We start from the raw sequence: 18,219 nt of genomic DNA, 5'->3' as shown, positions 1-18,219 counted from the left end.
TGTCATGTACACTCACTACGTGGTCAAAGGTAGGCTGACAGATGAACACAACACAAGTCTACATGTGATTGTTGAATATCTCATTCCAAAACTACGAGCATTAAACAAACAAAGCTCTGTTTATGTGTTGGCTTTCTGAACAAAAGACAAAAGACTTGTAAAGTCTGTTACCTTTTTTAAATCTTGTCTCAAAACGTACTTTTACAGGAAGGTTTTTAATGGTAAATCTGTTGTTCTGGCTTCTATCCCTCTTGTCTTACTGTTATTTTATTGGTTTTATTATGTAATCAGTTGTGTCGTTTTATTTATGGTGTGTTGTCTTTTTTTTATCTTGTTTGTACCATTTTATGTTTTCTTGTTTCTTGTTTTCTCGGAAATGTTTCCACCAGATTTTGGAGGCCGGCTGCAGAGATTTACTCTGATACAGACACCACAACCTTTCGTCCTGACCTGACTTTGTGCACGAGTAAACGATCGTGTTGAAACTGGAGCTTGACCTGTAATAGATTTTTGGGGCCAATGCCAATACAGATATTAGGGTGCAGAAAAAATTCAGCTATCAATAAATCCTGTTGATATTCTTGTCTGTATACATAATTACTGCAAGGAATCCTCACATGTTGAACACTCGTGGAGGAGGCAGGAGATTCTGCAGTTTAACAATAAACTTGCCCTGATGAAGACATTAAGAAATTAATAATAACTTAATAACTTTAATTATATCAGAGAGCCTGACTGCCTACATGTACCGTGGACTTTCTTGGCAAGTAAGCTGGACAGTCACTTTTTTTGTCATGACATCAGTGCACTAAAAGAGTCAATTTCACTCGTAATTTAATTATTTGAAATTTCCCCCAGCATCTTTTTCTGCAATGTGTTGCAATCTGTAAAGACGAAATATATCAGACCGGCCCATTTATAAGCTGATGATGATGTATCGGTCGGGCTCTAGTGGTTGAGTAACATTCAGCAATGAATATAAAGCAGAACATTTACGGCTTCATGTACGTTTACTTTTCCTCACTTGTTGCGAATCATTTATTATTATTTCCACACTTTGTCTTGTTTGTAAAGCAGACTCTGTTACCTGCTGTAAAAAATGCTCATGACACAAAGTATGAATGACTTGACTAAAATCAGTCATAAACTCCTGTGTGTGGAAAAAGAGGAAGAGGAAAATAAAAAGCTGCTCCAGTCATTTATGATTTCCCTCCATTTTCCAAAGACACAACGCCAGAGAGACAGAGAGGGAACTGTTCACCCTCCTACTAAACCCAGATTTTCCAGCTTCCCTCTCCTCCTCACAGCTCATAATGTGGCCCTTTCAGAGAAGTCTGCGAGAGTGTGTGTGTGCATGTGAGTCTGTCTGTGTGTGCATGTGAGTCTGTGTGTGTGTGTGTGTGTGTGTGTGTGTGTGTGTGTGTGTGTGTGTGTGTGTATTAATTCCTGTTGATTTCTCTGCTCTCAGGTTATTTCCACAAAGGATTTCTTTTTCTTTCAATCTGCTCCCTGACGCTCTCAATGTGACCATCAGGTAGACGAGCTTCTGTCAAACATCGTGATCTTACAAACATCCAGCTGGACTGAAACTTCACCAGTTCAATATTAAGAAATGTGGAATTTGTGCCCAGTAACTTCTCTTAAAACTACAGCTGCATTTCAACTTAAAACACCCAGAAGCTTTGCCCCAAGAAACTAACGATATGAAGGAACTACTGTAACATGTCGCTTTGTTTTATTGTGATATGGCTGCATTACAGTAAAGTGATGTTATTATCTAAATTTATCAGACTGTTCTTCATGTTTTGTAAAAGCAGCATAGTCACCCTGATATTGAGGTTGGATTTATGAAGTGCTTTAGAGATTTCAAAATAGAGATATATGTTGTTTTCTGCGATACAGCCTAAACATTTTGCAAGGGCATCGCCTTTCCATCTGTTGTACGCTTTCTCCTGTAATTTCATGTTAATGTGATCAAAAATAATCTGCTGATTTGAGATTGTGATCGCTCTTGAACATGTCCCTAACTACTTTCCAGGCAAATTGTGGAGATTGCTGTATTTAATGTCCTCTTACTTCCATTTTCAAAACTTCAACAACAACAATACCTCAGGTGGTTCTAACTAGTGTGTTTTAGTGGCGTGAATGGAGAAAATCACAGCCTATTTCAAGTCTGGTCTACCGGGTATTTAAAAATTCTGAAAATAGTTTGCAATTTATATTGCGGATTGCAATTTTGATGAAATATTGTTTTTGGTGAGATGGCCCCTAAAGTAACTATACGTTAGGAAAGTACTTCCCCACAAAAGGAACTGTATTTGGGTGGTAAAATAATGCTCCAGGAGCTCAATTTCAATTCAGGTCCATGTGGTGGAAATGTTCCTCCAAAGGTTCCTGGTCCCTGGAAAACTTTCCTAGTTAAAACACAGCTACCACTCCCATCTTGGATCAAAACTAGACTTGTCACCATGACAACAACTCAAGTCTAAAACAGCAACAGCCCCAAACTCACCCACCCGCGCCCTCTTTACATTGATCCAGTTACTGATTAACCGACCAGTTGACCAGTCAGTCGCGCTGGAGCAAACCGTCTCCTCACCTCTGAAACCCAAAACAAACTCGTGCACAGAGTCGACCTCAGGAAACCTCCATTAGATCTAGTCAGCTCTCAGTAAGACGTCTTGTGATTTGTGTGTGTCTGTGTGTGTGTGTTTGCGTGCGTGCTTCGAAAGCCCCATGATGCCAAAGACGTCAACTGTTCCCTCGTTGCCGGGGAGACCGGTCATGTGGAATCACCAGAGAAGAGACAAGAGGAACCTGCTTCAAAATCAGCTGATGGTGACAAGATTTATGCCAACTTTTAGCTGTGATGCTGTTTTTATCATCACTTCTGAACATTAGCACCGACGCCTGCAGTGATCCACAGACATTACTGAGCCGTTTCTGAGTGTTACACATACGTGTACTGACTGTACACGTACAGTCGACGCTCTGGGAAAGCAGGAGTCAGTGTATTATGTGTTCGACTTTTGCACTTTTATTCTACAGAAGAAAACAGAAGTCCGATCATTAAAACAATTTGTGTAGAAAGGAAAAAGAAAAGAGGACGATTTAGAAGAAGACCAAACAAAGTGATTGGCATTATCGGACAGCACCGATCGTTCGTTTCCGTTTTACTGAAATACAATAAAGTCTCGTGATTTGATTTGATGTGATCTTGACACACAAACACACACACAGAGGAAAGAGACACACATCAGCCAGTGAAAAGCAGAGACAGGCCGACGCCTCGCAGCTTCTATTTAGGGACACACTGATCGATCGGGTGTTGATCTATATCAGACAATCGATGGCTCAGTGGCTCGGCCGGGGGGGTCGTAAAATTTGATTCTTGGAAAACTGATCAAACAATAGAGACAGCACATTAACTGTCCCTGCCCACTTTCGTGCCAGCCACGAAAAGACTTTCCATTTCCAGATCAATTCCAAATGTATATGCACGATCTTTGATTTGACTAACGTAACGTTTGCCATTGCAAAACTATTTACTGCAGACTAGTCAAAATGTTGCTGCCAGGTTTTTCAACGAAAGCTGAAATGACAAATCACATAACTCCCATTTTACGCAACTTCACTGTTGTGTAAAACTTCCCGTTTCTACGAGAACTGATTTTAAAAGTCCTTCCTCTTTGTTTAAATGCTCCCACCCTGTTTCATATCACAAACTCAATTCTTCACCAACACTGAGATCCTCGATAGCTGCCTGCTTTTGGCCATTATGCCCCAAAGGGTTTTGTAATCTGCTGTTCAATCTTTAAAATTAAAACTGGTCAACTGTTTTCCAGATTTTCAAGGTTTTCCAGGACGCATGGGAACGCTTCTTACTCTCAAAACATTTAACTTTGCTTGAAACTGTCTTTGTTCTGAAAACGTTGACGTCATTAATGACCATTTGACAAATTAAATCCATGTCTGTTTAATTATGTTATGGGATTGAGATCAATAAGAGCAAGTTTGTCATCCTTTCTCCACTTTATTGTCTATATTCGAGTCATCACCGCAGTCTGAAGTCTCCCGTGACTACAAAAGAAACTTCTTTTGCCTCATACGACAACGATTTAATGGCTCCATAAACAACTAAGAACATCATGATTCTTCTGCAAAATGTGTTAAAAATCAAAATATCATCACTGCTGGAGCTCAGAGACTCACATTTCTGACCAGCTGTACAAAAGGACGGTTCTGTCTGAACTTTATGGCTGCAGGCGTTCCACATTTTGGTTCCGACCAGGTGTGCAACGGCTTTAACACATACGAGTACTGACGGTGATGTTAGCCATTCGTAGGTGTTTTTATTCAGTTTTTGCACAAAACTCAGACAGTCAGGAGCTGTACTGTCCCGTTAACAGTGACATCAGAGAAATCAATCTGCAGTTTTTCTCGATTGCAGCAGTTTACTTGTTTGTTAAGTGCGTTGTTGTCTATCAATTTAATTTTATATATCCATAAATTAGAATATATGTTCTGTGGTCAGCTGTAGGTGACACACCACGAGGACTCTGTCAGTGTCTAAAAGTCACACACACTGATAAACTACAGTTAAAGTCGGCTGACGGTGAAATACGTTCCCACATCAGGTGTGCAGAACCACTGAGGTGCCTTTGAGCAAGGCACCGGGCTTCCAGCTAGCAGTCCGTCTGTCCTGGTAAACAATCTTTAAACACGCAGTATTTTCCACTTCCCAGATCACAGAAAGATGAGAACATGGGTATTACCGTGGCAACCAACCACAAAACCCACACACGGACCCATCAGACCGGTTCTGACACACACACACACACACACACATACACACATATACACACAAAAACCCCTGCGGGAGTTATTAGGGGCTGAAGGGGAAAAAACAATTAAGTGTTTTTACATGTTGACAGGGCTTGTCAACGGGTGTAACAGCATGTGTCTTTGTGTGTGTGTGTGTGTGTGTGTGTGTGTGTGTGTGTGTGTGTGTCTGTGTCAGTTATAGAATAGAGGTAACTAGCGGCTTCATTGAAGTCAGTTGTTGAATTGTTTTTTTGACTCTCAGCTGTCAGGCTGAAGAAACAAAAAAACTACCCCGTCTGCAAGTCAACCTCTGAGAAAGCTCAGGTACAGATTCACAGGGACGGGTTTGATTTGTGCACGAGGACGGACAGAATCGTAAAAGATGATCTGAGCAGCAACTGGGTCTCTGAAGCTCGTAATGATCAAAGCCGCTCACTCAAACTGAGAGCAGAGCCTCACCTGTTCAGTTTGACCTGGAAGTGAAGGGTCATGCTGTTGGACCCTTTCTTCTGCTTTCAAAATAAAAGTTAGGACAGTGGCCATTTTTAACAAACAAATAGAGACACAGAGCAGAATTTAGTGTTTGTATCATCGTATTTTAGAATCTGGATCAAAACCACATTTGGAGTTGATCTGATATGCATATCCAATCGGATTTCTACAGGTGCCTCTCAGTCTAGACGTTCTGGCCGCTCAAGTCGGATTTCAAAGTGTCATTTGTGACTTGACGTCAAACAACAAGGTCAAGAGTGATGGAAATGCATTGGAGCGGCTCGGTATCGGCTCAGTAGGGAGGCCAACAACACAGAAAACAACCGTCCGTGGACAGATGCTGAAATAAATTGTCTGCTGGCACTGGAAAGCCACGTCAGCAGTCTACGTAGTTACTGACACCTCAGTCGTTACCACAGGAACCCACGCAGATAGACTGGAGATGTCTGCATATACAAATCTAATCTGATGACTTGCAAAGGCCTCTGCACATGGGGTGCATACTGTACCAACTGAACGTGAGTCATTATGGGAGTTAGATTAATTAAAAGTAGTTGCTAGCCAAATATTATAGTGGCCGTTCAGCTTTGTGTTAAATCAGGATGGTTCAATCTACAGTGCAGATCCACATCCAACACAAAAATTGAAGCTGTAGGCTAAATAAGTCAGATAGACACAAAATGTGCAACTAATAAGTTGTCCTGATTAGTCATATTGTTACAGAGGAGCGATATGCTGCTGACTTGAAGACATGACTAACGTCTGGATGTGGAAATGTCTTGTTGCAGATAATAAGGAAATCTTTCATGATAGCGAATGTTTAGAAGCTGCCAAAGCAGCTGGAGATAATTGAGAGTGCAGGCTCAGAAACCAGCGTAGCACCAGATCGTGATTTGCACGCTCAAATCTACTTCTGCAAGTACGACTCTGTGACCGAGCACGCTCAGATGTTGACTCGCAGACTGAGACGGACTTCTTTTGTGTGCTCCCTCAGATCTTTTGCCGTCAATATACTTCTATAGAGGAGGAGACAGCTGTTAAAACACACTTCACAGGTACACACACACACACACACACACACACACACACACACACACACACACACACACACAGAGAACAGTGGAATGTGCTTGGTCAACATGCAGTGTGTGTAGTCTGCATTAGCTTTACACTGAGCTAACTGCTAACAGATGGCAACACACTGCAGAGCCAAGCGGGGTTAAACCAGATGAGGGCCGAATGGGGCTAAACCAGGCCAAGAGCAAGAGCAAGACAAAGCAGGGCTGAAACAAAATAATCACACTTGTTTTCTACCGTAGACCTCTTGTTTTTACACGTGTTAAATGACCGACATGGACAACAGACGCACATATAGTCATGCTGCTGTACTACTTCAGGTCTCCGAACAGAAGAGCTGACAAATTAATGCATTTGTTGGTGCGTACTGTGCAGACGGACAGTACAGCCCCCTGGTGACAAAATATTCACCAGTTGGACCTTCACACTAATTGATTTCAGCTTTAATGAGACACATCCCCAGCAGACACTTTGACAGTAAAAAAACACATTGGCTGCAGACTTTGAGCCTGTAAACTTCCTGCTCCTGAAACATCAATGAGAATGACTTCCACAGGGTTTTGTAGGTTTAAGCAACCCCTTACCTGCTGCCATTCACACACACAGAAAGTACACATTATATCGGTATAAACCACTGTCCGTGCAAGTTTACCAGAGATAATCACATGCTGGAGGTGCTGCCTGCTCTGTGTGTGGCTGTACTATGTCGAAACTTTCTCCTCCTGGTGTTTAACTGTACTGTATGTCTTGTGACGTGAGATGCCTGATGATACCTTATGATGTCGGGATGTCCATGCTGTACTTATGCTTCAGGTGATGTCATGTGGTCCAGAATGTGATCTGCAGCTGCCTGAAGCTGCTTGTTTGACATTAACCTCTGTATTTAACATCTGGGCTGTTATTTATCTGCAGTCTGTTCTGCTGTGTGCGACCTGCACAGCCACAAACCAGCTGAATCTGCCCTGTTTGTGTTTTATTTTTTTATTATTTGCTGCCTTTTTTTCTTTGATAAACAAACATGACGGAGCTCGTCTGCAGAGGCTTCCACGGAGGGGAGCGGCTGTGATTTACCTCCCACACGCACACACGCACACACGCCCACATGATACTGGATTTCCTTTAAATACCAACCGACTTCTGTGTTACATAATCATACCAGCAGCTGACTGTCTCAACAAAGCCCCAACACACAGGCGCTGCAGCGCTGAATACACTGGTAGTCCCTGTCCGATTCCTCCATGGATTTATACAGCCTGTAGTCAGCCTGCATCAGCAGGGCTGGATACTGATGCTTTATCACAGGAGAGAAGATGTTTGAAGTGGGCCTTCAATAAAAATGGTCCACATGGGTTTATAATCGCTGTAAACACGATGAACACACCCCTGTCCATAAATATAACCTGCGAGTTTAAATGAAGGGGGGATATGACTGTACAGTCTCCAGAGGTATCTCACACAACAGTGCACATCTCTGTGTTAACAGTTTGGTGAAGATATGCTCTTGTTTCAACATCACAAACAACCCGTGCACAAGAAATGGTCTTCCAAGTTCAGTGTGGAACATCTGAAGTGTGAGCTGGACCTCGTCTCCCAACACCAGTGTCTGATGTCGCTAATGTTTTTGTGGCAGAAAAGGATCAAATCCCGGCAGCAAGATTCTCAAATCTTCAGGCAGGCCTGAATCCAGTAGGGTGGAAGCTGTTGTGGCAGATAACCAATTTTACACACCAAAGTCTGTACACAGGACCTCCAGGCTGGGCACACTGGATGCCTGTGCAGCGCTGCTGCGTGGCGTTACCTCTCGCTTTTCATTTTGGCATCCATGTTAACAGGTTAGACCGTTGACACTGGATGCCTGAGACGTGCTTCCCACACGCGTGTCAAGCGTGGCTGCTGCGTCGCGTCATCTAGAGATTCAGAGTCTCGCCTATTTCTACCACGACACCGCGGCTGTTCTCTGCAAAAAACTGATAAAACTAATAAAATTAGCTAAAAAAAAAGAATTTGTTTTGACAACCAACAATCCAGAAACCAAAGACTCTTCATTCACTGTCATGAATGATGAAGAAAATTCTCACATTTAAGAACAAGCGAATATTTTACATTTTTGCTTGAAAATGACTAAAATGATAATGAACAATCAGAACAGTTGGCAACAATTGTTTTTGTTTTTCAAATAACTAATTGATCAATTGTCTATTGTTGCAGCTGTAAACGTAAAGTGTTGGTACAAAGTTTTACTTTGCTAAACATGAAATATTTTTCAGAATAAGTTAATCGTTGCATGGGTTACCTCGGTTACGCGACTCCAACTAGCAAGGAGGCTCTCTGGCATGACCTGATATGTGATATGTGGCGAGCGGCTTCAGAAGATACAAACTGTGCAAACTGTTCATTCACACAAAAGTACACTGAACGAGAGAACACGTATCTTATATATAGTGCATAGTGTGCAATTTTGGATGTAGCATAAGTTATCGGTGGTCACGTTGCATTGTGGGTAATGTAGAAGCTTCTGCTGTATCAATGTTCATCTCTTTTGTTTTAACTGTCCATTGTGAGTCCAACAATGTTAGAAGGGTACAATGCTATCAGATATGGCTACAATGTTTTCCACGGCCAAGAGGTTTAACTCTATACTTGACATCGATTGTTATATCTAATTCTAAATACAAAAGCAAACAAGAGTGTTTCCCACAATACTGGAGTAATCCTTCAACCCTGAAGAACCAAGAACCTCCCTACACTATGAATTGTATATGTGTGAATGTGTGTAACCTTATCCAGGGTGAAACAAGACAGCTGCACATGAGGTCTCAGAGAGAGAGAGAGAGAGAGAGAGAGAGAGAGAGAGAGAGAGAGAGAGAGAGAGAGAGAGAGAGAGAGAGAGAGAGAGAGAGAGAGAGAGAGAGAGAGGGGAAGATCAAAAGGAAAAACTTAAAAGAAAGAAAGGCTCACGAGCAGACAGAGTGAGTTAGCTTGACAGCACACAAAAATATCAGACGAGGAAAGAAAAGAAAAAGGGAGATGTACAGTAGCCTACTGAAAATTGGCTGGGGCAATTTTCCTGAGAAAGGTTGTTCTCCTGTAGCACAATCCTTAATGGTTTCTACATTATATTATATTGCAGGCACACACACAAACACACACACACACTCACACACAGAGCCTGGTCCACAGTGAAGCTAATTAGCTCCCTCGTGATCTCACTATTTATAATAAAAAAAGAGATCAAACTGTAAGAAGGAAGGAAAGAACAGACAGAAGAGGGAGAACAGGTCCCTTGGCTCTCTTGCATGATGTCACAAACACACACACACAGACACAGACACACACAGACACACAAAGCTGAAGCTGATCCCAGAATGATTTTCCTCTTGAGTTCTTCTGTCCCACGGCCAAGAACTCAGTCTAACTGCATGTGGCTGTATCACACTGTGTGTCTGTGTGTTTATATGTGTCTCGATGTCTGTATGAGTGCATTTGCATGGGTGTGTGTGTGTGTGTGTGTGTGTGTGTGTGTGTGTGTGGTTGTTTACCTCTGGTCCCGGTCGCCATGTCCGCCACCTTCTGAAATGCATCGAGGAAGGCTCCGGTCACCACGATGGTCGTCCTGTGTCACAGACAAACAGCAAAACATTATGTAACTGAACAGATTAAATACGACATTCAAAACAACGTCTGTCTCCATCTTTGTACGACAGGCAGAGCAGCGACACTCATGTCCAGAACAGAAAGCAGTCAACACAAACGCATCACACATGAAAAAGAGAACAAAATGCTCAAATGAGTTTACACTCAGCGTGTTGATCAGTGGTTCATGAGCGGCAGGCTGGCACCAGGCAACAGAACATTTGGTACCAAACCATGATGAATGACTGGCAAAGAAACTAAACAGTAATTATGTAACTAAATAGGCTACTAAAGACTTCATGACTTTATCTTTCAATACTAATGGGTTGTGATTCAGAGCAATTGTGCTTGGCAATTATGCACAATCACCCAAATGTGTCATGTGGAGCTGCCATCAGCCACTCTGCAACCACGCTGTGAATATGTTATAGTCTGGGCATCCCTGGAGCTGATGATGACTTGTTGCCATATAATATAATATTTCAGTTAAAGCAGCTGTTGAACATACAACAGAAATCTACAGTCAATGTAGCATGAACAGCTGAGATATTTTTGGTTGCAGTTAAAAAGTAAAAAGGTTTCGCTAGCTTACAAACCGGACAAGTCTGAGTTCATGTTTCATCCATGCTTGCATTCAGACAGACCTGTGTCCAGGTATGAGACAGGTCAATCACAACCAACTATCTCATGTGACGGGTTTGATATGATGACTGACAGAGCAGTGAAACATGTGACTTTTCAAATCTTGACTGGTGACAGTCCTCTGATTGGTTGTAGGTCTATCCAATTGCAACCAGTCTGTCCAAAATTCTGATACTGCACTGCATATTTCCCACCTGAAATGTTTACACAATCACATTTTAGTGTTGTGTTTAGCTGTAATATGAAAGATGTTCTAATAAAACTGCCATTTTTTTTCTTTTGCCAATGTCACTGATGCTACATCATGTTTTGTTGCACCAATTGGTTGTGGGTTTTGGGCAGAAATTGGTTTTGTCCGTAGGCATTTTCTGGTAACGATCCTTGGAAATTGAACATGAACAGAGAGGTTTCAGTCCAGACTCATTCGCATTCGGGTAATTTAATGCCAACTCAGCCAAAAACAGAACTTGTACAAGTTCATGTCACAGATTTTCTAGAAGAAGAAAAAAACATTTTGAAACTGTTGTTGTACTCCAAATACTTCTTAACTTCTCTGTCTGTGTATTTTAAGCCTCAGTAATCGCTTATTTTTCACTGGATTGGGTTGTAATTTTTGTCTGAACATCCAAGAGACCTCAGGGAAACTTTCATTCATTTAAAGTGTTGTTGCTGAATGCTCACAGTAACCAAATTAACAACAGGAAGTCTTTTTTTTACCGAACAAAGACTGTCATTTGCCACGTTTCCTTGGGACCTCTTTGATCTTCAGGACAACTTTTCATGCGCCTCATCAAACATCACTAAATGTGTTCACTGGTGGGAAGCCGGTGAGGGATTGGTGTCTGTTCTCAACTGCCTTTCAGATTGGGTTACAATTCTTGGAAACTTAATCTACGCATGTTGTCTTTGACTAGGATTTCCAGTTTGGATCAGTTCCTATGAAGACATAAAGTAGCGTAGCGTAGAGTGCAACACATATGCAACTGGAAATTACAAATTATGTGATAACAGTGGAGAGAAAGATAAAGAACCCAACTAATTGCAAGGATAAACGTCCCTATATTTAACTATATTTAACACCAGAGAAAAGCAGCTCCGCTCCTGCAGGAAGGATGGCAGGTGACCATGTGAGTCATGTGAGTCATGTTGTTTTTTATAACTGCGTGGTGTGAACCAAAACAAAGAACAGAAATAATTTATTCCCTGGTTCGATTCGCAGGAACACGGCAGAAGGTGGACGACAGGCTGCAGCAGAAGACACATCTCAAACAAACTCTGCTTGGGTTTTAAAAAGGAAAAAGAAAAGACTTTTATTTTGGAGCCACATGAGAGGCCAGACTTCCTCAAAGGCCAGTGTTGGGAGTGCAACTGGAGACCTTCTGACACACACATCATCATCATCAATGGACCTATTGTCTGTGTGTGTGCGCTCCATTACCAGTCAGGTCTATGTTTCTATAGCTGTGCACGCACACACCCACATACACCCACATACACACACACACACACACACACACACACACACACACACACACACACACACACACACACACACACACACACACACACACACACACACACACAGCCAGCCATTACCCCTGCAAACCTAACTAAGAAGATCAGATGACACTGTCAATAGTTTGTGTGTCTCTGTGTGCGAGTGTGTGTCTGTCTGAACCAAGAGAAAATTCTCTTTCATATTAGAACACACACACACACACACACAGACACACACTTCCTGAAAGTCAAAGTTTGCATTGCGTGTGGTGAAGAACAACAAGTCGACAGTAGCAGCGATGCAACAAACCTGCCGTGAAAACACAGTTTGTAACATCTGTGTTGAAGTTCTGGTACCAGAAACATAAAATTAAAACTCACTACTGCTGCCTCATGTGTGCACGGACGTGTTTGATCTGCCGTCTCAGGATCCCCAGCTGCCTGAACACTCTGGTGACGCTGCGGGAAAACTCACAGTCCCACATTCCTCAACAAGACACTAGAAACCCCAGTGGAGCCTGACAGGAGCTCTGGTTTGTCTGCTTTCAGCTGCTGCACACTGCATTAAAGTTCAGGCAAGGGCTGTCGCAATATCAGATTTTCACTACACGATTATGCTGTTGTGTTTCACGATAACGATATTATCATGCCGTCAAGTGTCTCGCTCTCGTCCGTCATCTCCTATGACACGATTTTGCGCTGCAGTAGTAGCCGCAAACTGAGGTAGCAGCTAGCTAATTACTGTGTCGTTTTTTATATTTTATTATGAGTGGTAACCAACATTAATAATAATATAATAAAATAATATGACAAAGCGAGAAGAGAAATAAGAGGCAGTGAATTATTCACACGATATCAATATTTCTTTGTTAAAAACACTGTCATCGTCAATGCCTGTATGTCGCAACACCCTTAGTTCAGGCACTGCAGGCTGAGACTGCACAAGAAAAAATTATAATCATGTTACACCGAACTGAAACTTTATTTGTCTCAGTGTTTAGTGGAAGGAAAACCATTTACATGGATAGTTAAACCTGTACTCTACAATACTCTCTTGTATTTTTCATTTATTTGATTTCTTCCCATGATGTCGATAAAAGAAAGAGACCCACTGTATTAGTGAGTCCTGCAGGAGAATGTCGCTGCAACCTTCTGCACTAAAAACTCCTCCACTCCATCCTTCAGGGCACAATAATATCATTTTAACCACATCTACTGTTGCAGATGTGTTTCTGTCTGAAGCCTTTAGATTTGTCTACAGGTCAATTCATGTGAATCATATGAAGTCCTGCTCTGTTCTAAGCCACGGCAACTAAAGGTTTCCTTCACTAAATGTGCGAAGACTTCATTAAACTGTTTAATATTCTCTAGTGAAGATTCAGTTTAATGAGGCTGAGAAGTACGGACCTAATAGTCCTGATGATGTTCACTAAATTGAACCGTTCAGAAGCACCAAACATTCCTTTTAAGCTCCTTAAAAAAACAATTCCTGGCTCGTCTTTGTTTTTATGTTTTACATTTCAAAGGGCATTTGATTTTTATGGAGGCCCAATAAACAAACACATCATGGAGTCTGGATTGAAGCTTTATGTGTGCAAATTATCCACAGCAAATCTTTTGAGTGGCATTAAACGTAAGAGCACTTTGAACAGGGTGGATGTCCTATTTGTGACTGCATTTATGTGTGTGTGTGTGTGTGTGTGTGTGTGTTAGTGTGTATGCAACTGGCTGACTGGCAGGGCTAATGGACTGTGACTGTGTGCAGCAGGCAGGGTGATGCTTATCAAAGTAAACTGGCCTACTGGGAGACACAGCCATTATACTGTCATTACACTGAGCCAGCTACTGGGTCAGTGTGCATGTGACAGAGGGAGGCAGAACACATGCAGCATTCATGTACAGTACAGAACGAGTACAGAACAATAACCAGGAACGACTTGACGCGAGAACGTTGTTATTGTTTTGATAAATCTGCAAATATCACGTTTTGGAGCCAAACTTCTCATTAGCAGTGATGCTATTTTAACACTAAGAGCTTCAAAAATACAGAATAAAACGTACAAACTGAGATTCAGATCAGACGAAATCTGACTGACGAATGAGTGACAACGTCAAAGACGGTGTTTCCAACAGCGCTGTCAAGTGAACGCACTCTGAAATCTCTTCTTCTTCTTTTGCCTTCCAGGGCAATCAGCGCTTTGATCGACAGAGCTGTCACACTAGACACACTCTGAACTGTTTGAGGATTTTATTACTGACAGGGATCCTCCACATTTTCAATTTCAAAGTTTCACACTTTTCCAGACTCAAATACCCAAACTTTTGATTTTTCAGACCACATCTGACATCTTGACATTTGCTGTAATGCCCCGCAGACTCTTGAAGAGCCTGCCCGAGGACCTCAGATTGGCCAACTTCAGCCAACTTCGTAGCCGACTGGTCTGAATAGATTTCCTTTTCTTTTCCAGTCTTCATGCTTGTTTTTAAATGTTTTCTGTCATCGTCCCGGTTTTAACCTTTTTAATATTACTGGCTTTGATGTTGGGAATTTGCATGTCGTTGTTTTAATTGCATTTTCACTTTTCTGTACAGAATTGTATATTATTTCACTGTACAAGCACCTTGTGACCTTGTAAAGAAAGGTACTAGATTATTATATTATTATTATTATTATGATTATTATTTTTTATCATAGTATTATTATATCTGAGTACAAATAGCTAGATGTTAATATGTAAATCAACTGTTCACATGTGGCTTACATTCTGACCACATATGCTCCTATGTTGGCGAATAATTGCCAGAAAATTGCAGCTAGGTACTGTAGTACACCCCTAACCTAATACCCTCATGTGTGAGATGAGCTTTCTTTTCACATGTCCCTGAGCCCCGAGCCCTGTACTAAACTATGACCAGGATGCACACCTTGTATTTCTTTGACTCTGGAGTTTTAGTGCAACTGATGGTGACCAAATACACTAAAACGTGAGGGAAGAGACTCGGCATGTAGGTGATTAGAGGGGTTCAGTCTGGGGTAGCTGTACAGCTCTAGCTGACAGATGCTGTATGACCTGCTGGCCAGATAAAACAATATTATATAAGTTTAAACTTATATGCATGTGTTTTTGTGTGTGAATGTGTGTTTTACCTGAGCTGTGATTGTAGCTTGGCTCCTTTGGTTACAAAGTCCTCCCATGTAGGATAACTGGCCTGCAGAAAACACAGAAAACATCAATGACGTTAAACCTCTGACAACTTCACACAAGGCTGAATTCTGTTTTAACAGTATGTATTATATATCAATAATCTTATGTCCTTAATGGGGAGACAGAACTAATGGTTGGCAGTCATCGACCACAGAGCTCTCTACCATCATAACACAGTGATGTAACCTGGGATTAATGGACTGAACTGAAGTGAATTAGAGGTTGGATCCAAATGAAAATAAGAATTGCAAAGAAAGAGAGAGCAAGAACAAAACGTATCAGGACATAAAGAGACGACAGGAGGGAAGAGGAGGTAGAATGAAAGCAAACAAATAGAGAATGATGATTAAAAAAAGAATAAAGGATGAGAGAACATAATATTCAGTTTAATGAGTGTTAATTCAGTCCAGGAGAGATTATCCTCTGGGGTCAAAGGTCAGTGTTACTGGTGCACAGGCTGCTCAACACAGAAATTATTGTCGACTAATCGATTAATAGCTGCAGCTCCGTGTGCGTTCTTTATTACCACTGAGTGAAACATTCCTTTCACAGTTTTCATTCGGAGTTCCTCTGAACAACAGCAGCAGCAGCAGCTGTGAACGGCGTAAAAACCTTTCAACAGCTGACTGACTTGTGTTATTTTTGGCTTCGGGGTTACACTCAGGCCGACCGTAAACATATAGAAACAAACAGAAGAAGGCAGAGCCAAATATAAGCAAACTAAAGCCTCAGTCATGCAGCTGTGATTGATTGAAACTGAAGCTTTTACGCTGAGCTCATCTTAATGTGCAGTTTTATCACCACTGAGCCCCAAATCCTGTTCAAACCCCACAGTAGCATGAACTTAATTTGTTGTAGTGCAACTTTTTCACACATATTTTTAATTTGGGCAATGAAAAAACAAATGGAAACACGAGAAATTCAAAAAGCCAGAAAAACATTACAATTGAGAAACTGGAACTAAGTAATTTGTAGCTGTTTTGCTTGAAAATGACAAATTATTTAAATAGTTTGTCAACTGAGTAATCAATTAACAGTTTTTTTTTACTTTTTACTTTGAAATTCCAGTAATATGTTTCAAACTTGAACAGAAACTAAAGCTGCAACCATTCATCAATTCATCTATTGGTTGTCAACGATAAATGAATCAGTAACCATTTTGATGACCGATTAATCGATTTATGCATTAAAGTTTTAAGAAAAAACCTCAAAATTCTCTCATTTCAGCTTCTTAAATGTGAATATTGTGTGTTTTCTTCACTCCTCTATGACAACAAGACATCTGAAGACATCATCTCGGGCTTTGGGAAACTGATTGACATTTTCAACAACTGATTTAATAATTGAGAAAAAAATATATATACAGATTACTCAACAGTGAAAATAATCATTTGTCGCAGCGCTAATGAAAACAAACTAAGAAGAAATTCAGAATATTTGCACTCTTTTATTAAATTACTGACAAAAAATGACTCTGCACATATCACCAATAAAGCAAAAACATTACTGAAATATGAAAGGAAAATATATTTCTGTTTCTGTCGCCTGCTGGTGCTGAACGATTCCTTTAGGGGGTAAAAAACAGTTTCTGCATTTTGGAACAGCAGCTGATTGATTATGTAATCTAAGGCCGGTCGGTGCTGCAGGCTCTGACCTTGGGTTACATCTGTGACCAACAGCTGCTGGTGTGCTGCTCTGGTTATTCAATTAAAAATGCAGGAAAGCCCTGTTGGAACAGAGGGCTGAATCCCACTTTCTCTCTCTCTCTTCATTTTCCCGAACCCAGTCACCCTGTCTGTCCTCTGTATCTGCTGGTCCACCACCGAGGGGATAATACCGATTTAACCCCTAACACCAAACCATTAGCCTCTTAGCTCCACACCGCTAAAGCTGTTAGCCTGCCCCCGCTTCACAGCTAGCCAGGCATGCACACGGCATGGGGCTGACAGGTTTACTAGCTGCAGGGACTTAACACTACATGATGAAATACTGCAGGTGACCGGCTGAATGCCTCTGGTAAACAAGTAGGATAAATGGAAGAGGAAGGAAATGAATTGAAATGGGTTGCACTCCAAAAACGTTATTGATCCCTGCAGGGACGAAATGGGTTTTAGCTTGGACTAAATTTATATTCGGATTAAGAGAAAAGAGGAAAATAAGCCCCAAAGTAAAATTTAAGATGAAGCACATCGAGGGTAGACCGAACTGAGCGTAATGTTTTTGGAGCTGACATCATCAGTGGATACTGAACTGCTGATATAGGGTGAATGATGGTGCATTTCAGGCGGTAAATCACTTCTAGATGTAATAATATAGAGTGTGTTGTATTGAAGTAATCTTTACAAAACCTCATCTCATGCAAGGGGGTTTTTCACCGCATTAATCTTCCACAAAATCCATGCATGGAAAATTGTGTCATGTGTAAATCTGCCTAGAATCAAATCTCTTGTACCTCTTGTGCTCTGTCGCTGGTATTTTACCACATTTATGTACATTTTTGTCTGCTCAGTCTTTATATGCTCAGAGGGTGTAACGGTACATGTGTCCGCCCTGAAACATTCAGTACAGAACGTCCACTCTTTTTTCAGTTCAGCGCAGTCTGCAATCAAACAATTACTGTCCAATTAGCACTAATACACTTAGGTTTACATCCTAACATGTGCAGAACATAAGTTCGAAAGTGTAAGCAGGTCAGGTGTTCGCCACGTCCTTGGGATGGATCGTGTAAGAGCATTATGATTTCCAGACACGGGGCCTTTGGCTGCATCGATTAGACAATAAATCAATCTGAATCAAATTAGTTGCCAACTATTTTGATAATCAATCGATTTTTTTTATTTTTCAAGTA

At 41.3% G+C, this 18,219-nt stretch overlaps 1 protein-coding gene across 2 annotated transcripts in view; it reads right to left on the bottom strand.

The window, feature by feature from the left end:
• mtss1 (MTSS I-BAR domain containing 1) overlaps positions 1 to 18,219 on the bottom strand; it is a 63,427-nt gene that overhangs the window by 29,558 nt on the left and 15,650 nt on the right. For both annotated transcript variants that reach the window (XM_073467820.1, XM_073467821.1), the window contains exons 2-3: positions 15,314 to 15,375; positions 9,933 to 10,006 (exon numbers count right to left, since the gene is read on the bottom strand). In XM_073467820.1, the coding sequence (XP_073323921.1) occupies positions 9,933 to 10,006; positions 15,314 to 15,375 (136 nt within the window). The remainder of the gene's footprint in view (positions 1 to 9,932; positions 10,007 to 15,313; positions 15,376 to 18,219) is intronic.

The sequence above is a fragment of the Pagrus major genome, chromosome 6, assembly GCF_040436345.1.
Source record: "Pagrus major chromosome 6, Pma_NU_1.0".
Classification (NCBI taxonomy): domain Eukaryota; kingdom Metazoa; phylum Chordata; class Actinopteri; order Spariformes; family Sparidae; genus Pagrus; species Pagrus major.
This window is presented reverse-complemented; position numbering and strand designations above follow the sequence as displayed.